The following is a 23255-nucleotide window of genomic DNA, read 5'->3' as shown; positions in this document are numbered from 1 at the left end:
ATGAAATATTCGTACCATTGAACTCATAAACATTATTTGTATAATAAAATATCAAATGACAAGCATCTATTTTAGCCATTATATAAAACAAATAATGAATATTTGTCATGGATTCAGTTTTCTTCTACCTGGAAAAATAAAGTCCAGGGAGAATTACAGGTTGCGGTCACTGCTAATATTTTATTTCATGTTTTTTGATTGGATTGTTCAGAGCTGTATCTTCACTGTGTGTTTCCAAAAATATATATATTTAATTGCAATAGAGGCAACCCATCTAATTAGTTATGCCACTGACAGATTTTAAGACACTGGTGTGCATTTTGTTGGCAATAAATACAATAAAATCATGCCAGAAATGAACTTGAAATGATCATTTTTGTCCAGTTCTGTAGCTGTGCATCAAAATAGCTGAAACTGTTGTTTTACTTTAGTTTCATACCACCTTTAAAATTTTATCTAGCTTTTTTTTAATATAGGTGCAACTAAGACACATGAGCATTTTACAATAAACTCTGTTCCACTTTCTCATGTGCACCTCTGTGTGCAGACTTAGATATTTAACAAAATTCTCACTTAGACAATTTGTTAAGTCAGAGATCAATATTCATTTTCACATTTACAGCAAACTAAAGTTGTAATTTCTCGTATTTACTTTGAGGGGCGCTGTAAATGGTTGTCACACATGCAATAACAAATTTTCATAATTTTAAAATCACAGCACAAATACTTATTGCTTCACTTTTTTAGCCAAAACTGCTCTCTTTCACTCTCCCTGCTGAGTAATAAGTGCTGCAGATGAAAACACTAAAACATTCGTGGTGTATTTGCTGTTTGATGAATGGCGCTGATTGTATGTAACTGTTTTAATCTGATTTTACACATGCAATGTGTTATTAAATCTCATATCTTTTTTGGGTTTTTTTTTTTTTTTTTCTTAAAGGGGGATGTTCCTTGATACCATCCTTCCATCCAGAGATGAAAACGGGGTCCGGCCTGCTATTGGCCAGAGGACCAGACTCAGCAAAGGAGACATTTCACAGGCAAGGAAGCTGTATAGATGTCCAGGTACTGATATGTTTACTATGAGACCACAAACGTGCATTAGTGTTTTGTCGTAGCTACGACACAGCACATGACTGTTTATCTGCTCATTGTGGGCATTAAACTCTCACAGACACAGAGGTGATGTTGAGTATTTTGAGTTGTTGCAATAATGTTGCAAAGGTTCATGATCTCAGATTCCAAGATCATTTTGTGTCCAACAAACACACGAGTTCACATCTCAGGTCAGAGTGTCCGTATGAGACACTTTGTCTGAAAGAAAAAAGGACGCCTTCCTTCATCCTTTCATTATTAGATTTATTTAATTTCTTTATTTAATTAATTCAGCAAGGGAGATGGATATTTGAAGCTTGATTTTTTTCAAAAATGAAATAATGGTTTTAATTAAATTTGGTGAGAAGGTTGAGTCTGACACATTGTAGAAACCATTATATTTTTAGATGGATCGGAAAATGTATTGTTCCTAAAAAGATGCATCTGTTACAGAGCATAATACATTAAACTTTTGTTGAACAATGTCGCAGACCTGGAATATTGTATGTTCCAGGTCTGTGTGTGACATACATAAACTATCCATGTGTCTGAGCACCCTGAGTATTCTGTGCAGAATTGTGCTTGAAGGAAGGACGGGCATTTGCACAAACTCGGCCAAATATTACATTTGTTGGACCACTCATTTCAATAAAATGTCTGATTTAATTTCAATTTCAATTTATTTTCATTTATATAGCGCCAAATCACAACAGAGTTGCCTCAAAGCGCTTCACACAGGTAAGGTCTAACCTTACCAACCCGCAGAGCAACAGTGGTAAGGAAAAACTCCCTCTGAGGATGAAACCTCAAGCAGACCAGACTCAAAGGGGTGACCCTCTGCTTGGGCCATGCTACAAACATAAATTACAGAACAATTCACAGAACAATTCACAGACGAATATACAAGAAATGCTATTGGCGCACAGGACAGGAGGATCGCCAACATGAATACAACTCCCATCTCTAGATGGAGCTGCACCTTAAACAGAGAGAAAAAAAAAAAGAATCAGGCATCAGAAAGACAAAAAAATACTATAATTTGCCAGCATTAAACAACAAGAAAAACAGAGAAATACTAAGGTGATTGCCGGCCACTAGCCCTAAACTTCTCACTGCCGCAGGGCAATCTTCTAAGGATTTTAAGTGAATTGTTATATGGCTGGGGGGGCCTGGCTGCCGGTTTGTTTCTGTCTTTTGTTTTCCTCCCAGGTGGCGTGCGTTTGGGACTGAGTGGCTGTGTTGCTGAGGCTGTCAGGACCTCACCCTGATCACCTGCGACTCGTCAGGACTCACAGCTGTGGTGCATCTGGATGGATTGGAACATGTTGGCATTTAAGACTGGAGTGCACAGTGTGTATTGGCCAGAGACTCGACCTTGTGACCAGACGGGTGAGATCGTCGTCTTGGGAGCCATCTCATCAGCAGCGGATGCTGAGAACGTCCAGGTTTGATGCACAGTCTGTGAAAGAGGAGGGGGTGAGGTTTCACGCTCGTCAGCACACTTCCTGAGGTACGTTAGATTTAGTGACTAACAGTTATACAGTCAGTAAATGTGGTGTCCCTCACACCTGATTGTATTGAGCTGTTTGTTAGTCATGTATCAGCTTTCACTGCAGTGGAGTTTTGTGAACTGGATGTTCCATGCCTGCAGGTTGGGAAGCTGATCAGTAATCAAGCCAGGAAGTGTTTGCTGTTTGTACACCTTTAAGTGTTCTGTGTGTAGAGTGTAGACTCACATAATGGTTCCTTCTTTCACAGACTCGGTTGTTGCGGCCACCTGGGGGGTGTCGGCGGGGTCCTTGGGTCCGAAACAGCTTCTGGCTCCGGACCGTTAGCGCTGCTGGGAGCGCACCACGCCAGGCCGCACCTTTTGTTATTATATTATTACTGTTATGTGTCGGACGCAGCTCGGAGAACCGACCAGCGTTTGAAGGACCCAGTATGAAATAAGCAGAGCACGGTTCAAAGGCTAACTGAATTTAATACAACGGTCCACACTGATCATCTGAAACAGACTTACTGTGCATTTAAAGTGAATCAGTGTGTTTTTCTGTTTTTAAAAAACGCAAGTGGGGAGTGTCTTTTCGCCCGGCAGCCGGCTGCTGTCTCTCTCTGCCCGATTCACAGCTCCGTCTCCAGCCACACTGACAAACAGTTTCTGAAAGAAGATCCTCTCAGCAAAAGTCCACTCTTTCTTCTGTGTTTTTCTCAGACTCAAAATGAGTATTTCGCTTTTTAATTTTCACTTTTTTTGGCAACACACAACACTTCACAAACACTGTAACTTAAATAAAATAATAACAAAAAACTGACTGTGAGGCTTACATGTTCAATCTCCAGGTGAAATGCATCAGCTGAATCACAGAGAAAGAGGATTTAAAAAATCACACAGGGACCCAGTCCACCAACCTTTAAAAAAAAACTTAAAAGTGGTTAAAAACAAAACAGAAAGCAACATCCCATCACCATTTCAGCAAAATGTCAAGACTTTGGTGCAGCGACATTGTGCCATTGCTTAGTAGGTAGAGCCCTGGACTATTGATGATGTTTAAAAACGCAAAAGTACTTTTTACCTGATTGCTTGATTAATCACCAGAATAATCGATAGAATACTTGATTACTAAAATAATTGATAGCTGCAGCCCTAAAGAGCACATGTAAAACAGATGACATCATCACAAGTCAGATGTGGAAGAGATGAGAAAAACATCGTGAAAATTCATTATTTTTTGCTTTTTACAATGTGTTGGGGATCACAGAATTAATTTATTTTAAGGGGTTTTTAATAAACTTTAATTAAAAAGAATAATACCTTAATCTTGGGTGGTGTTTAACCAACATTTTTCAAAAAGGGGGTAGGCTTATACATAGCTCTGTGCCCACAGACACACAAATATGGTGATTTTCTGGTTTTGTAATTAGTAATTTTTATTAAACAGCAAAAATAAGGACTATTAGATCAGGTCCAAAATAGATTCTTTATATTTTGATGGAGATCTGGATTATGTTATGACATTGTTATGTCTGTCAACTGACAGATGTGGGCATGGCACTGTTTCTTTTCTTCTTTTTGTTTTTGTCAAGATATTTGGAAAATCCATCGACACATTTCCACAAAAATTTATCCGGAGATGTTTTTTGGACCAATAAATAAATAAAAACTAAAGCTACAAGATAGGTTATGTGTTTGTTTTTTGGCCTTGTATTATGATATGTCAAAGCTGTGTAGACATCCTACTGTGACATTTTGAGCCTTATCTACCGCCATGCTTTGTCATTTTGATTCATCTGAAGATAATGAAAATGTGACACTTACTTTGCTTGTAATTACGTGCAAAATGTGCACACTTATTTTATATGTCATTCTCATTAAAGCACTGTGATAGTAGAGACGGATGAAGAGGAGTAGCATCCTGACCCAGCTGGAGACAGAACTTCAGCATTATAAGGTCACATTTGAGTGGTAGCATATTCCCTGACAGATGAGCAAGGCTGCAGGGCATTGTGGGGGAAAGCAGCATGCATGATTGGTGGAGCACATCTGGCTAACCTCCTTTTGAGCGGGATTGACTACATTCAGAGAGACTAACAGATACTGTCTGATATCCTGAAGTGTTTTTAATGAACATCCATCCAGCTGTGATATATGTTTTTGTTGTTGTCTTTAATTAATTCAACATCTGCCGCTGCCTCTCACATATAGCAAAAGATACAGTTTACTGATGAGATTTGAGCGATTCTCCTAAATAATAACATATAAGAACTGTGGTTGGCTGTCACAATTTGTAATACATGCACACACACTCCTTTCATTCAAACTAATAGAACCCCAAAAACAGCATGAAATCCGATACACCTGAATTGTTCTATAAAATCATAGTGCATAAGCATGTTGTTTTGACAAAATATCCCATAATATATATTCAAGAGGAAAGATGGCTGTCTCATCCCATCCACCGGTAGCTAGAGTAACAATAGTCGATTTTGATCAATTAATTGAATAATTCAATACATTTGTAAATAAGCTTAACAGTGACCTGTATAGATGAAGAGTTTTGCTGAAGCTATGCTATATCATCAGCATAAAGGGTTATTGCATGATGATAGCTAGGTGTCTTTTTTCCTTTGATAAAATTAGTCTCATCTATGACTGCTGCTAGAGCAGGGGTGGGCAGCGAGGGTTGAGACACTGCAGGTTTTCCTTGCAACCAATCACCTCCAGCAGGTGGGTTGCTGATGAGCTTCTCCCCTGAATATAAACACTTGGTTGTCAATTAAATCACCTGCTGGGGTGATTGGTAGTAAGGAAAACCTGCAGTGTCTCGTCCCTTCATGGCACATGATTGCCCACCCCTGTACTAGAGGGTGGATGTGCATGCAGCTGACAATGGCTTGTTGTCAATTTGGTAGTTACTTCGATTTGAATTAATGAATTGGATACATGATGATTATCTGCATTTGCCTGCTATAAGCCTCCATACATTTAGATCAAGTCCAGCCAGTGAGCAAAGGTTTTGTTTTTGTTTGTTTGTTTGCTTCTTTGTTTGTTTTTCTGGCTGATACAGCCGTCACTGGACAGCATCTCCCTGAATGTCAAACCTTTTCTTTTTTGGAGCAAGTGGTGAGTGATTTCACAGCACTTGCTATCAAAAGGGAAATATTTTCATCTGCTGTCAGCTGCAGTAACACACAAAATGGATGTTGTTTTATCTTCGACCATGAGAAAAGACGGAGCACAGCACAGAGAGTCATATGGATTTAATTAGTTAAATGAATTAAATTATTCACAGGGTTCTTTTCTTCTTCAACTGTTTAATGGGTGGCGGGAAGCTGCCTGGCGGCCAGTCCTGATGACTTTGACACCAGAGTCCTCAGGAGGTTTGAAGGCATTATCTGGCACCAACACATAACCAACCAGGCTCTGAGAGTAGATCCAACAGCTCATTCCGCCATACAGCAGTGCAGTGATATGACCATATCATCCGCCTACCCACGGAACATCTAACACAGGCCATTCTGGATTTTCACCCCCAGTAAACCAGCTGGAGGTGCCCCAGAGGCTCCCTTCACACCCGCTGGCTGAATGTAATATAGCCTAGGACCTCAGAGCCTGTAATATGACCCTGACCCAAGCACAAGATATTGCCTATGATAGACCCAGATGGAGACGTCTGGTATTCATGGTTGGCTCCACGCACCCTGATTAACAAACTAACTAACCTGCCTCCTTCCTGTAATTTGTCCGAAGTATCCAGACGGAGACCGCCTCTTTTGGTAGGACCAAATTTCAGTCCTTTGATCTGGTCTGTGCTGCGAGGCAGCTTCACACCTGCTATTTTGCATAACACTGGGTATTGTTATGGGTGAGTTGGTGCGGGGGGGTGTCGACAATGGTGAGGGGTGCCCTAACTTTGTCAGGATGTATACAAGGGTGTGTGACTGAAAAATATTGTGAACCACTGCTATAGATCATGGGTATCAGTGAGGAGGACATGATTTTGATCCAGCAAAGAAATGACTCAGAACCAAAATTGTTTAGTGTTAGAAGTTGACTTGTCACACGTGTTTCCTCATCCAGTGTTGACATGACTGGTTTTGTTTGTTGATTGGATGGATTATAAATTAAGTTAATCTTACTTACTGTATATCAGCATTAATAAGCAACAAAGGGCTGTAGCTCAGTGGTAAAGTGAAGTCTTTAATTGGGTTCGTTAAGAGTGTAATTTTTTTTTCTCATTAGGATTAAGTACATAAATACTCACTTTACTTACTTTACAATACAGCACTATTCCTAAAAATATGATGTGTCTCGTTGATGTAAAAAGACGATTGGATAGAATTAGCTTTAGCTGTTATAAAGTTTTTATGCAATTTTATTTTTGCCTATTACAAATTAGTGTATTAACTTTCACTGTCTTAAAAAAAAAATCTACTTTTTCTCATTTTATTTATAGCACTAAATGAAATGTCCCTGAATATTTTTAATATTTTCTCTCCTGCCAAATAATTGTGCAGCAAATTTGCACAGGAATACAGTCGCATACATGTGTACAATCTCCACAAACAGTTCATTTTTCAGTGATATGCTGCTGAGTGGATTTATCTTACCTGTTAGTGGGTCAGTGCTGTCCATCTGAATTTAACGTTTTTAACAGCACACTGCAGATGCACGTGAGTCTGCTTTTTAACGTTTCATTGCAAAAAAGAAAAAGTTGAATTTAACATGCACTGGCAATATCACATCACTGCACATTGACCTGTTCAGGTCTGTAATTTCATAGGAAAGAAGCCCGTAATAGAACTGGTGGATTTATCGATGTGGTCACACATTTGATTAACAGTAAATGTGATGATATTTTAATTACTGTGGATTTAAGGATGGATACAGGCATGTGTGACTGTAATCATGCACATAGTTGGGTTTGGATCAGTGTTTATGAACTGATAAAGCTCCAGCACTGAAACTGTATCATCATCTTTAAATGTATGTAAAGTAACATTTTCTTTCGAGGCTGCCTATGTATAACACTCATGCAGCCCCAGTTTGACCAATTGAAAATAATCCTAATTATGCTTGTCTGTGGTAATCTGTGTAAATATAATATAATATAAAATGAAAAACAATTATAGAAAGTCACAGGTCTCACCATCAAATGTAATTACGTGTGTGTGTGTGTGTGTGTGTGTGTGTGTGTGTGTGTGTGTGTGTGTGTGTGTGTGTGTGTGTGTGTGTGTGTGTGTGTGTGTGTGTGTGTGTGTGTGTGTTTGCAGCATGTGGCGAGACACTGCAAGAGTCAACAGGCAACTTCTCATCTCCTGGTTACCCAAACGGATACCCTTCATACACACACTGTGTCTGGAGAATATCTGTTACACCTGGAGAGAAGGTGCGCATGTGCACACACACACATGCACATAAAGGCACTCTGCAGCGCTGTGAATGTTCATGCACAGCTAATGAATAATAGACTGCTGACAGAATAGCTACATACTAATTATGCCGTAGCCTAAAGGGAACCGCCCACTTCCGTCATGCTGCATCTTGTCTCTGAAGTGCAAAACTGTTTTTGGCTCTTCCAGATTGTTCTCAACTTCACCACCATGGATCTGTATAAGAGCAGTCTATGCTGGTACGACTACATTGAGGTTCGAGATGGCTACTGGAGGAAAGCTCCACTACTTGGTAAGACATAAGTTTAGAGTATTACACCCATATTCTAGAAGTCATCATTCTATTTTATTATACATCTGACTGAAATCCTTTGTTCCAATTGGCTGATTCGCGTGTAATAATTGCAAAACTTTTCACAATAAATCATCCAAAGTTAACAGTAGCCGCATTACTGACTGATTCTGCACCATTTCGGGCAACATTATGAGTGATTGCGGACCGATTTTGTCATAACGGAGCAACAGTGTTTCGCGCATGTGCAGGGATGATGCGTCGCAGACAACATCATGGTGGAGAGCAGAAGGTTTGCGTCCGTGGATACTGATGGGATAAACGCTCTTCTATCCAAGAAAGACAGTGAGAGTACCGCGAAAAGTATCAAGAAAAATTCCGCACTGTTCAAGGAGTTTTTAGCGAAGGACGACGGGAAAGATTTGCATGGTGTTTCACCCGACGAGTTCCAGACGCTTCCCACTGCCACACTCGACCATGAACTGGGACAGTTCTATGCATCAATGCCCTTCAATGTATGAATGAAAGTTAAATTAATTATTTGTTTCTAGTGAATTTAAATTAATTATTTGTTTGGAGTAAAAATAATCAAAAATAAAAGGAATAAAAATTGACTTAGCAAATTTTTCACACAATTGTAAAGATAAATTTATTAACTACACAGATGTATAATAAAACAAATGGTGACTGGTTTGGAGGGCAGCATAATGGAAAGTCACCCCGAGGGATCAATGATCCCTCGGGGTGACTTGACATTATGCTGCCCTCCAAACTATTCACTATTTGTATAATGATTCCCCACAATCCAGAAAAAGTGCAAAAAGTGCAAAATTTGTATATTCTTGTTCTTTGAGAGCCAGATTTTAAGAATGCAGGCAATAATTTCTTTTCACAAATGTGCATTTGGTGCACTTGTAGTACTGTTTGGTACAAGTACACGATGTCTCAAAAACCCAGCTGATGACTTTGACGTCTTTCAGAAAGTTTAAAGAGCTTTATTTTATTTGATTCTTATGTACTGGCAGTTTACACTTCTGAATGCCAGTTTACGAGTTTTTAGCTGACCACAGAAGCAGAAAAGGAGTTTACAGCCTCTTATGTGCTGTCACGCCATAACAGAAAGCTTCTTTTTTTTTTTATAAACCAGGGCAATATATGGAAAACTCAAGTTTACGCTGTTGGTGACATAATGTCTAAATGATTTAACTCTATAAATAACCTATGGGCCCTATCTTGACACTTTTTGTCGCACAGTCTAAAGTGTGTATCACAGATGCATTTGGGGAGTGTTCAGCTGGGAGCATAATCTGAGTGAAAAGTAGGGCGCAGGACACAAAGGGGTTTATTTAGTCGACTAATTAGGTGTAGGTGTGTTTTGGGCATGACTGTCATCTGTCTGAATGCAACACTCCCCATAGTGCTGCAGATAAGTGAATATTTACTGAGGGATTATTCAAACGGTGATGCAAGCACCAAATCTGGCACACGTACTCCTTAGACTTTCCTCTTTTAAAAATGCTGAGTGGCCACATGAACTTCCAATAGGCGGCCAAGTAGGGGTCAATTGAAGAATTACACAGGTGTCAAAATTAAAAGATGATCCAATCATATTGAAAGGTATTCCATATTATTTGTCTGATCATAAAAATTCCAAAAAGGTTTAGTTTGGAATATCTGTGAATGATTGTTCTGGAGTTATGGGGTAAAAACAGCAAAAACACTGACAAAGGTCAATTTCAGTTTGTACAGGGGTCAAAAGTTAAAGTTGATCCAGTTTTGGTTAAAAGTGGTGCAAATTACTGGTTGAGCTAATAGGATTAATACATGGAATAGTTTCGACTGTGTTGAGTGCGTGGTTTGCAAAGTAAAGGTTAAACAATGTCGGCATCTATTGGATTCTATGACATGTGACATATGCTACCCTGTAACATGATAACTAAGCATGATACATGATGCAAACTATGCCATTTTAAAACCATATTCATTCAACTAATAATTTGCAGTACTTTTTACCAAAATTGGAGCAACTTTAACTTTTAACCCCTGTACATATTGAAATTGACCTTTATCACCATTCTTGCTGTTTCTACCCCATAACTCCAGAACATTCGTTCACAGATAGTCCAAACTATACCTTTTTGGAATCTTTATGATCAGACAAATAATATGGAATACCTTTCAATATGATTGGATCATCTTTTCATTTTGACCCCTGTGTAATTATTCAGTTGACCCCTACTTGGCCGCCTATTGAAAGTTTATGTGGCCACTCAACATTTTTAAAAGAGTAATGTCTAACGAGTATGTGTGCCAAATTAGGTGCTTGCATCACCATTTGAAGCATTTTTTCAGTTATCTGCTGCACTACCACAACAGCCCTAGATTAAAGGTCCACTTTTGAAGACATTTGGAAGACTACTAATACTCCTTATAATAATAATAACATCAACAACTAAAATGTTCAGAAAGAATTTAAATGTTAGAAAAATGTTACAAAGAGTTTAATAGTTACATTCATAAAGAGTGTAGGTTAGAAATTGTAAGTTTTGCTGTTACAGTGCTGTCAGCAGTTAAATATGAGATCAAGAATGATGTCTTTATTTTATTTTTTATAAAACAAGTATTTATGTTTATTGGAATCAAGAAAGGGTACTGGCAAAACAGGTTATTTTCATGTTGAGGTGGCGGGGGGGGGGGGGGGGGGGGGTTGTCAGCAGCTGCTGAAAGTAACTAATAAAGTAACTAGTAATCTAACTTAGTTACTTTTAAAACTGAGTAATCTGTAAAGTAACTAAGTTGCTTTTACAAGGAGTAACCAGTAATCAGTCATTGGATTACTTTTTCAAAGTAACTGTGGCAACACTGGTGGGAACACACAGTACAGCACTTGCAGCCAGACTTGACTTGACGTGACTTGACTCTGTATTTGTGATTTAACTCTGTTCTGATGTACAAACGAGAAGGAAAACTGTTTAAGAAATGATGAGAAATGTAATCATATTTGATTTAGCGACTATTTCAAATTACAGCCCATAGTCAGCGGGAAATCTGACCTAAACCATTGGGGTTTGTAGCCGGTGGGAATCATACAAGAAAGAGATTAAACTGCAAATCAGAACTCAGCTTGACTTAATCAGATTCATGTCAATCAATCAATCAATTTTATTTATATAGCGCCAAATCACAACAAACAGTTGCCCCAAGGCGCTTTATATTATAAGGCAAGGCCATACAATAATTACGTAAAAACCCCAACGGTCAAAACGACCCCCTGTGAGCAAGCACTTGGTGACAGTGGGAAGGAAAAACTCCCTTTTAACAGGAAGAAACCTCCAGCAGAACCAGGCTCAGGGAGGGGCAGTCTTCTGCTGGGGCTAGGTTGGGGCTGAGGGAGAGAATCAGGAAAAAGACATGCTGTGGAGGGGAACAGAGATCAATCACTAATGATTAAATGCAGAGTGGTGCATACAGAGCAAAAAGAGAAAGAAACACTCAGTGCATCATGGGAACCCCCCAGCAGTCTAAGTCTATAGCAGCATAACTAAGGGATGGTTCAGGGTCACCTGATCCAGCCCTAACTATAAGCTTTAGCAAAAAGGAAAGTTTTAAGCCTAATCTTAAAAGTAGAGAGGGTGTCTGTCTCCCTGATCCTGAATTGGGAGCTGGTTCCACAGGAGAGGAGCCTGAAAGCTGAAGGCTCTGCCTCCCATTCTACTCTTACAAACCCTAGGAACTACAAGTAAGCCTGCAGTCTGAGAGCGAAGCGCTCTATTGGGGTGATATGGTACTATGAGGTCCCTAAGATAAGATGGGACCTGATTATTCAAAACCTTATAAGTAAGAAGAAGAATTTTAAATTCTATTCTAGAATTAACAGGAAGCCAATGAAGAGAGGCCAATATGGGTGAGATATGCTCTCTCCTTCTAGTCCCTGTTAGCACTCTAGCTGCAGCATTTTGAATTAACTGAAGGCTTTTCAGGGAACTTTTAGGACAACCTGATAATAATGAATTACAATAGTCCAGCCTAGAATAAATAAATGCATGAATTAGTTTTTCAGCATCACTCTGAGACAAGACCTTTCTAATTTTAGAGATATTGCGTAAATGCAAAAAAGCAGTCCTACATGTGGGACCAGATATTCTGATTGCATGGATGCTGTTAAGCCCACATTCTGGTTATTCAAGATTCAGGTTAGCAGAATTTATTGAGATAACAAAGTAACATGTAATAAGAAATGGAAGTCATAGCAGTCAAACACATCAGTGAAAATTTAAAAATGACAGCCATTTTTACTTTCAAGGTTACTGTCAATGCAGAAAAGCGTGTTTTTGAGAACCAGAGTTTGTTGTTTTGTCAGAGTATATCAGTGACTTATGTAAAAGTTTACTCCGAAGCAACTACTCTTCTTGTTTATATCCCCGTCACACATAGCCGGAATCATGCAGAGTGGCGTCGGATATATGAATCGGCGCATATCCGAAAGATGTCGGATTTCAGTTCTAAAACATTCTGACAGCCATCTGCGGAAGTCCACACAGTTGGTCAAAATCAGCCGGCGCCCCAGAGTGTCACGCACATGTTCAAAACTCTCTGGGTGCGGTCGAGATGGGACACCTATCCGTCAGCAGTCCATGTGCAATCTGAGGACCATCTAACCTGCAATATACATATTCCAATGGCGGCAAAACAGGATTCGAAATGACTTGAGCGTATACGAGGGAACCTCGAGATACATCTGGCATCACAAAGCCTGCCGGTATGACCTGCACGTGCCACGTATAATAATAAAAATTCCTACATATCCCATATACTCATCAGCCAGCAGGGGGTGACAACTTCACAAAAACACAATGGCTGACATTCTGCACCCCTCTCCCTAAACCAAAATGTGAAAGTATAGTTATTATTATCGCTGTTTGAACCGTAACCAAAATGTGACTGAAAGCTTATACTAATTGCACGTTATGCATGCACATGGAAATATGCTTGAAATACTGCATTGTACTTTTCATATCATATCATACTGTGCCGTAATTTGTGAAATTGGAAAGGATATGTGCAATTTGTCATCCTTATAGTTATTTAATAACAAATTCAAATGACCTTTCTTTTGTTCCTAATGAAGCAAACCTGACAGAAAGTTCTGCCAGACAACTTCAGCTGCGTGTTACATAAACACTAACATCAATACCACATACGTCCTACCAAAACACATCTGCTTCATGATCCTCTAAAACACTCCCTCCAAATTGGGCGGGCTGTTTAAGATGCACCCTTTTCCCACCTCCCCCTCTGCTTGCCTGCTGCCGCACATCACTGCTACTGTTCGACTCCTCCTCCACCTCTCATCATCCACCTGTGGGCTCCGACTGGAGAGCAAATATGTCCACCAAACTCATAACTATGTGCTGTTGCTGTAACAAGTATTTTTCAATGAGAGTTGTGTGACTGAAATTCCATTAAAGTTGTTAATTATTACACTGAACAGAAATTTGTTTGGTGGAAGTGAATCTGTAAATTTTAAAGTGGGGCCATTACTAATATATTTAGGAACCAGTAACCCACATAATAACTGGAAGATAAAATTTGTAGCACTTCTGTGTGTGTTTAACAGGCAGGTATTGTGGTGATAAGGTTCCTGAGGTCTTGGTCTCCACTGACAGCAGAATGTGGATTGAGTTCCGCAGCAGCAGCAACTGGGTAGGAAAAGGCTTTGCGGCTATTTATGAAGGTACATCCTCCACCTCACTAACAACACAAAAAGCTCAAATAAGTCATTAAATACAGAAATATGTCCAGAATTGTCGTAAACCCAACTTGATGTTGTGTTTGGATGCTTTCTCAGGTCATTTATTCCAGCTGCAGTCAAACTGCATAATAACTCAAAATGTTTTAGCACCATAAACACCTGCTGACTTTGCACTATTAACTATGTCTTCTGCCACCTTTTGTGCTTTATTACATGCACAACTGCACAATTTATCCTGAATGGTAAACTGACCGCATTTCTTTAGCGCTTTTCCATCTGCATCAGACACTCAAAGCGCTTTACACTAATGCCTCACATTCACCCCGATGTTAGTGTGCAGTATTCTTGTGCAATAATTTTACCATATCTACACACACACACAAACATATATATATATATATATTTCTTCAATATTTTTCTTTACTACGCTATCTGTACTACTGTATACTGTATCTAATGATCTCCCTGCGTCAATAAAACAGTCAGATTCTGTAGAGACTTTCAAGTCCAGACTTTTTCAAGTCCACACTTTTAGTGAAGCTTAGGGCTAGTGTCCGGGAATCACCTTAGTATTTCTTCTGTTTTTCTTGTTGCTTAATGCTCATAAATTATACCGTATCTGTTGTCTTTTTGCTGCCTGATTCTGTTTTTTTTTTTGTTTTTTTTCTGTGTTTGAGGTGCATCTCCATCCAGAAGAGGGAGTGGGTGTTTTCTTCTGCAAGCCTCCCGTCCTGTACACCAGCATGGACTCCAAAAATTTCCTGTGCATTTGTATCATCAACTGTGTTGGTAGCATGGCCCAAGCAGAGGGTCACCCCCCTTTGAGTCTGGTCTGCTTGAGGTTTCTTCCTCAGATCATCAGAGGGAGTTTTTCCTTACCACTGTCACCTGTGTGCTTGCTCTAGGGGTTGATAAAGTTAGACCTCACTTATGTAAAGCGCCTTGAGGCAGCTTTGTTGTGATTTGGTGCTATATAAAATGAAATAAATTGGGAAACAAATTACTGTACTGACTCTTGCTGCTGCAAGAAGTGATTTCCCCCACTGTGGGATCAATCAAGCTTATCTTATCTTATCTTATTTTATCTTATCGTATCTTATCGTATCTTATCTTATCTTATCTTATCTTATCTAATCTTATCTTGTGTAATTCCAACTTGTGCAGAACATGCTAATTCTGTCACTCTGTGTGCGTGCAGCGATCTGTGGAGGGGAGATCACCAAAGACTCGGGACAGATCCAGTCTCCCAACTATCCTGATGATTACCGACCGTCCAAAGAGTGTGTGTGGAGAATCACGGTGTCCGAGGGATACAGTGTCGGGCTCAGCTTCCAGGCTTTCGAGGTGATTGACTCTGTGTGCGCGCGTGTGTGTGTGTGTTTAGGAATGTCTGAGTCAAATTTCACGCTTTTGTAGCTGCATCAAGGAAATGAATAAAAGTGGCGTTTACGTATGTGTGTGCACAAAGAGGATAAGCTGCTGTGGACTCTTTTAGTTTTAATGCTGTAAAAATGTCAGTGCCCGTGTTAAATGACAGGGTTGGGATTTCACTGGAAGGGGAAAAAAAGAAGCCAAGAACAACCTTTATTATCACTGTACCAGTCTCACACTACTCTGTTCTATTCTTGTGTTGCACATTTTACATTAGAGGGTTACAGTGTACAAACAGGACACCCGAGTCTCCTCTGCCTCATGGAACCCCAGCCGTCTTTATTCAATACCCGGAAGTTCATACAACATCCGCCGAACAGCATTGTGGGAACAGTAGTCTCCCGCTACACCTCCTCCTTTTAGCTAAAGACATCTCTAAGAAAACAACTCAAAATGGCTCGCCAAAACATAACTGAGGAGCATCTTTCATTGTAAACATTTTAAATACTTTTTTTTTTCCGTACAGCTACTTGTAACATAGAACACAATTGCATTTCTGGTAAACGTTCTCTTTTACAGCCTAACAAACATTTCTATAAGCCTGTATGCATACCATTAGCAGATTTACATATCCAACCGTTGTGGAGGTCTCACAACTCTTCCAGATCTGGTAACCGTCCCAGTTGGTCTGATGTGGCTCCTATTCCTCCTCAGAAAACCCCTGTCAGTTTCTACCTCATAAGATCTGGGAGCATTGGCAGGTCTAACTACTGCTCCAGTGATTCCTTCCGTAGTTATCCACACTTTCTGTCCTGTCTCCAATTCTGGGAGCGGTCTGGCACGATGTCTCCGGTTATATTGCCATGCCTGCGCACCCCTCCCCTCCTCATCCTTTGTCCGAAAAGCCTGCAGGTCGGGCCACTTGGGCATCAACTTGGCTGCGGACTGTGGAAGGGAGCTGCGCAGGTGTCTCCCCATGAGCAACTGCGCCGGTGAGAACCCGTGTTCCAGTGGGGTGGATCTGTAGACAAGCAGCGCCCTGCTGAAGTCACAGTCCTTTCTCCACAGATCTTTGATGGTACGAACTCTCTGGCTCTGCCTCCCCATTATCTTGGGGGTATCTAGGGCTGCTCGTGATATGTGTGAACTGGTACTCCTTAGCAAACTGTCTGAACTGGTCTGAAGAAAACTGTGGCCCGTTATCTGACACCACAGTCTCTGCAACTCCGTGTCTTGCAAAGGCCTCTTTCACTGCCTTAATAGTGACCTCTGCCGTTGTGTGCTTCAGTTCAGCTATCTCAGTGTACCGAGAAAAGAAGTCAGTAATCAACAAATATTGTTTCTGTGACCACTCAAAAAGATCCATGCCAACTTTCTGCCACAGGCGGTCGGGAACAGGAGTTGGCAACATGGGTTCACGATTCTGTACCCTGTGCTTTTGACATATTTCACACCTGTCTACCATCTGTTGTATTTGAGTTGAGATGCCTGGCCACCACACAGCCTCTTTAGCTCTAGCCCTGCACTTTGAAATGCCCTGGTGGCCTTCATGGAGACATGCCAAAACCTCTGCTCGCAGAGGAGGTGGTATCACCAGTCTCTCTCCTTTCATGAGAAGATCCTGTGCCACATTTAAGTCCATTCTGTATTGCCAGTAATCCCTTAATTCTGGATCTAGTTTACACTTTTCTGGCCATCCTAACAAACAGTGATTTACCACCTTTTTGCACAGTTCATCGTTACCTTGTGCTAGTTTATGTCCTCCAGCCTTTTGTCTGTGGCTGGAAGCTGGGATACAACACAGTCCACAAAGACATCCACTTCCTTTTCCAGCTGAAGGTCTCCTGGAGAGGGCGGCCCTCCAGCGGTGCCCGGGACAGGGCATCAGCGGTGACAAGGTTCTTCCCCAGAACATGAACAGTGTTAAAAGAAAAACGCAGCGGTCTGAGGCGGAATCTCAGAATGCGTGGAGGTAGGTCATCCAGGCCTCTTGTGCTCAGGAGAGGAACCAGGGGTTTGTGATCCGTGATCAGGGTGAACTGCAATCCCCTGAGATAAGATGAGAGTCTCTCACATGCCCATGTCGCAGCAAGCGCCTCCTTTTCTATCTGCGCATAACGTCTCTCTGTGTCTGTGAGTCCTCTTGAGATATATGTCACTGGTCGCCACGAGCCGTCGGACTGTTTCTGAGTAAGAACAACTCCAACACCGTATGGCGACACATCAGCCACAACTCTTGTATCCGATGAGTTAGAGTACTGAGCGAGCACTTTGGGCGAGCTTAGAATCGCTTTTAGTCTCTGAAATGCTGTCTCCTGTGGCTCCGCCCACATCCAGTCGTTTCTCTCTTTTTGTAGGTCTTTTAGCAGTGTGGTGATTGTGGCTAATTGTGGCATGAACTTAGCGAGATAGTTGGCCATTTCCAAGAGACGGCGCACATCTTCCACATTCTGAGGCTGTGGCTGTTGAATTGCTTTTACCTTGTTGGGATCAGCCTCAATGCCTTTTGCTGAAACTTTGTGTCACACAAAGATAATTTCGCTTTTAGCAAACTCACACTTCTTGTTCAGAGTGAGACCTTCCCTCTGAAACTTTTGGAGCACACAATGCAACCTATGGTCATGCTCCTGCCTGTCTCTGCCGTACACAAGCACATCGTCGGCATGACAAATCACACCTTCAAAATCTTCCAGCATCTGCGACATTCTCCTTTGGAAATGTTCCGGTGCCGACGCTATGCCAAAAGGAAGGCGGTTGAACTGAAACCTTCCAAAAGGCGTGATGAAGGTTGTGAGCGGCCTTGACTCGGGTGTCAGAGGAATTTGCCAAAATCCAGAACGGGCATCGAGCTTTGTGAACACTCTAGCATCCTTCATCATTGCTAGTGTTTGATCCACTGCTGGGAGAATATGATGTTCCCTTTTTACTGCTGCATTCAGGGGTGTGAGGTCCACACATATTCTGGGAGGCTTTTTTACTGGTCTGGGGATCACAACAATGCCCGAACACCACTCCGTAGGCTCAGTGACTTTGGAGATAACTCCCATCTCCTCCATCCTGTGCAGCTCTGTTCTCACTGCATCTCTGAGGGGAAGCGGAACCTGTCGCGGGGTGGATAGGGCTACCGGTATGGCTCCCTGCTCTAGCTCAATGTGATATGGCTCCTTCAACATTCCTAAACCCTTAAACACATCTGGGTAAGCCGCCCTGAAATCTATCTCCGATTCAGTGACCATATTGACCCTATACACGAGGCCTAAAGCCTCACATGCAGGTCTGCTTAACAGTGGCTGAACTAGACCAGACACAAGGTAGACCTCCTGTGATACACTGTGTCCTTTCACTACCAGTTGTGCCCCAAAGCAGCCTTTAACATTGAGTGGGTAACTGCCTGGCCCCAGTAGTGTCTTTTTAAGTTTCTGCAGCTTACCATCCCTATCTGGGCTGTATAGTCCCTCAGGAATAGACGTAACATCTGCCCCTGTGTCAAGTTTAAAGTCTATGTTTTCTCCATTTAGCTTGACCTTTTGCATCCAGGGCTGTGACCTCACTGTCCCCACTTCTCCCAGGAACACACAATCCTCACTGTCCGTATCTTTTAGACTTTCCGTCACTTCTCGTACCCTTGCAGCATCACTACTGCGACAAACTACAGCAAAATGTCCTTTCCTCGAACATTTTCGGCACTGTACTTCTCTAGCTGGGCAATCCTTCCATGAGTGCTTGCTCTTGCGGCCACAGCGGCCACATTCCCTATCACTTTGCTTGGGTGGCCTTTGTTCTTTCTTCTGCTGTGTCTCTGTTCTCCCTCTTTTCATGCTTGACCTTATAGTATCCATGTTCAGTGTTTTCCCTTCTGCAGAGCTGCTGTGAAGTATTAATTGTTGTTTCTTTACAGATTCGCTCTGCCTAACTTTCTGAATGGCTTTAGCAAGGGTTAACTCTGAGTCCATTTGTAGCTGCTCGGACAGTCTTTTGTCTCTTATGTCAACTACAACTCTGTCCCGTATAAGTTCATCTTTGAGCACTCCGAATCCACAGTTTTCTGCAAGTTTATGTAGAGCTGTGATGAATGATTCTGCACTCTCACCCTCTTGTTGCCGTCTGGAATTAAACTGTGCTCTTTCGAAAATGACATTATGTTTTCCAACATAATGCTTCTCAAATGCCTCTTTAACAGTTGCATATTTCTTTTTCTCTGCATCATTCAGTGGTAAGACAGCCAAAACATCGTCAGCAGCGTCTCCCATCGCGTACAGAAGTGAGTTGACCTGATATTCGTCAGGCTTATTGTCGAGAGCGGTTGCAATACGAAACCTTTCAAACCTTCTGATCCACTTTGGCCATTCAGCTGGATGAGAAAAGTCAAATGTCTCTGGGGGAGTTATTTGTACCGTGGTCGCCATCGTAATGAGTGGATCTCTGGCTGCTTCGTGTCCAGAATCCGAACTGTCCGGGGAGCCGACCACGTCTCCCTCCACTGACATGTAGGCCGTGCGGGTCCCACCTAGCGCGGGTGTCCGTCGTGGCTGCGTTTCGCCTGCCTGTCGGTCATTTTCGGGTTGCGACTGCGCGAAAACTTTCGCAAGTTAATTACACAGTACTGCACTCAAAAATACGGTGGAGGCAGTTCGCACTCTCTGACACCATGTACAAACAGGACACCCGAGTCTCCTCTGCCTCGTGGAACCCCAGCCGTCTTTATTCAATACCTGGAAGTTCCTACAACATCCGCCGAACAGCATTGTGGGAACAGTAGTCTCCCGCTACATACAGGAGTTATTATACGATGGATTACCCACTTAATGCTCTCCTAAATCCAAGTCTTCCCCCTGAGTGTACACTAAAAAAAAAAAAAAAAAGATAAGATTCTGCTGGATTTACATGGTTTAAATATGTAGGTTGGTTGCACATTATCAAAATTTGTCCAAGTTTTCTTCTGTTATTTTCTTCTGTTTCTCCATTAGAAACATGACACAAACATGTGCAACAGATGTACACATTTTTTTCAGTGTATGCTGTTACAAACTATGTTCGTGGGATGTAAGTACAGTATTTATTTATTTATTTAAATTTTTTTTTTTGAAGTATATGTTGTAGGATTTTTTTTTAATGGTTTGGGAGGTCAAGCAACTTATACTCTATATGGGTGATTCTGTAACTACGGGCACTATTGGCCTTGTAAATGTAATTTCCACCACACCATTGCCTTACAATATAAAGCGCCTTGGGGCAACTGTTTGTTGTGATTTGGCGCTATATACATGTGCTTTGATGTCACTGTTTATCTCCATAGAAACTACCCAAACAATCTTTCATACAAACTGTTTAAAGAGACATTACAGTGTTGTGGTGGAAATTACGGCAATAGTGTGGAACAACTACATTTTGTTTAAAAAAAATCACAACAGTTGTATGACATTGAATACCCCAATTATGTTTTGATTATTTTACTGATATTTTATTCAGAGATATTTTAAAACATTAGAAAAAAACGTTTCTTTACCATTCACTTTTATCATTGAAGATCAAAAGTCTGGGTGTGGGACAAGCACAAAACGGTAATATTTGCATATAATGATGCTGAAAAAAGGTGAAAAAGTCATCATAGACTACTAGAACAAATATCTTAAAACACTTTCATTGTAAAGATAACTATAAAAGTGTGAAATTTCCCCTTTTTTCTGTTTTTCATACAGTATGATCAAAGGACATAATAAGTGCCCGTAGTCTAAGAATCACCCATATACTCCAGTGCAACTCATATACTGAAAGTTGAGTGTTTGTTGTTATGATGATGATGATGATGATGATGATGATCCATCCATCCATTTATCCGGAGTCGGGTCGCGGGGGCAGCAAGGCGTTCCCAAGCCAGCTGAGAGACGTAGTCCCTCTAGCGTGTCCTGGGTCTTCCCCGGGGCCTCCTCCCAATGGGACGTGCCCGGAACACCTCTCCAGCGAGGCATCCAGGGGGCATCCGGAAAAGATGCCCGAGCCACCTCAACTGACTCCTTTCGACATGGAGGAGCAGCAGCTCAACTTCGAGCTCCTCCCGAGTGCAAATCTTTAATAACAAATTATTAATCCTATTCTTCATATTCATTGGGGCGGTCTGTATATGTGTCTGTGGCAGTGTGTGTGCATGTGTGCACAGAGGAAAAAGGACAAATGTATGTTCCTCACATCATTCTTCATATAAATTGTCATCTTCATCATATGTGATCATTTGTTCTTGATCTATTATTAGTTAATTAACCAATATACTGTGACGTTGCATCTCTCCCTGCACACAGTCGTTTTGACTGTCAGATGGCTTATATTTACAGTTGATAATCCTACGGTTTTACCTGTCAGAAGCCCTATTTACTAAATTATTTAACATAACCACCTGTTCCACAATACCTGCATCATATGCAAATGCACGAGGTAGGTTATGTATGGGGGGAATGTTGCTGCTTTCATATGTTCACGGTTGAAAAGATAGTTTAAATGCTGTGCAAGGCATATTGAAACAGATACGGTCAACTCTTTTTGATGCTAAAACTTATTTTCTTTCTGTAATATCAGAGAAATGATTTCTGTTTACTTGATGTCTCTGCAGTAAAATAGTTAATCTCATTAAATCCGTAATTTCCCATCATTTAAAGGTAAATAACATCTGGTTTCCTGTGTGTTGCATACAGCCTACATGTGAATGCAGTGTAATATTTATTCTCTCTGGCTGACGACTTTACTGACTCATAACTGAGCAAATGTTTGTGGAATTTTATTAAAATGGTGTAAAGAGGCATTCTCAGCTCTATTTTAATGCGGCAAGTGCTATGAGCTGTACAAAAGCATTAGATTGTCAGTGCCTACGTGGGAATCTGTGTATCTCCAGTCTCAATTGCCTTGTTGGCTCCTTGACTGAACTGGAATAATAATTAGAGAATGTGGTGAATAGTCCAGATCATCTCAACCTGTCACGTTATTTGTTTCAGAGGGTTTCAAGAGCTTTTACAATCACAACAGAGCACGACAAAACATTTCACCAAATGGAGAAGTGCTCCCACAGAAAACAGTGTTGATTGGATAAAGCACAGTGACAGATTTGAACACTGTCAATCAGCAGCCAGAGTGGCTTTTATACAAGTACAAATAGTTATTAAAACCTCAGTCATCATCTTTTTTATGTTTTTCGTTTCATTTAACCTTTATTTAACCAGATAAGAAAAACCCAGTGAGATCAAGATTTTTTCGCAGGTGGGATCTGGACAAGAAAGCAACAGCACACACCAACAGACAAAGCAATACTAAAACAATAATAAAAATAACACTGGGGCTCAGGAACACTTCAGAAAACCATTGTCAGTTAACACAGTTCGTCGCTACATCTACAAGTGCAAGTTAAAACTCTGCCATGCAAAGAAAAAGCCATACATCAACAACATCCAGAAACGCCACCGCCTTCTCTGGCCCCTAGCTCATTTGAAATGGACAGACGCAAAGTGGAAAAGTGTGCTGTGGTCTGATGAGTCCACATTTCAAATTGTTTTTGGAAATCATGGATGTCATGTCCTCTGGACATAAAAGGAAAAAGACCATCCAGATTGTTAACAGAGCAAAGTTCAAAAGCAAGCATCTGTGATGGTATGGGGGTGTGTTATACATCTGTGATGGCACCATCAATGCTGAAAGGTACATCCAGGTTTTGGAGCAACACATGCTGCCATCCAAGCAACGTCTTTTTCAGGGACGTCCCTGCTTATTTCAGCAAGACAGTGCCAAGCCACATTCTGCACATGTTACAACAGCGTGGCTTCGTAGTAAAAGAGTGCGGGTACTAGACTGGCCTGCCTGCAGTTCAGACCT

General features: G+C 41.1%; 1 protein-coding gene across 3 annotated transcripts in view; it reads left to right on the top strand.

The window, feature by feature from the left end:
* The window catches only part of tll1 (tolloid-like 1), a 127429-nt gene that overhangs the window by 60157 nt on the left and 44017 nt on the right, over window positions 1–23255 (top strand). For all 3 annotated transcript variants that reach the window (XM_034188876.1, XM_034188877.1, XM_034188875.1), the window contains exons 8-12: window positions 941–1065; window positions 7867–7982; window positions 8176–8278; window positions 13896–14012; window positions 15229–15374. In XM_034188876.1, the coding sequence (XP_034044767.1) occupies window positions 941–1065; window positions 7867–7982; window positions 8176–8278; window positions 13896–14012; window positions 15229–15374 (607 nt within the window). The remainder of the gene's footprint in view (window positions 1–940; window positions 1066–7866; window positions 7983–8175; window positions 8279–13895; window positions 14013–15228; window positions 15375–23255) is intronic.

Source organism: Thalassophryne amazonica, chromosome 15 (assembly GCF_902500255.1).
Source record: "Thalassophryne amazonica chromosome 15, fThaAma1.1, whole genome shotgun sequence".
Classification (NCBI taxonomy): Eukaryota; Metazoa; Chordata; class Actinopteri; order Batrachoidiformes; family Batrachoididae; genus Thalassophryne; species Thalassophryne amazonica.
The sequence above is the reverse complement of the archived record's forward strand: the minus strand, read 5'-3'. Positions and strand labels throughout refer to the sequence as shown.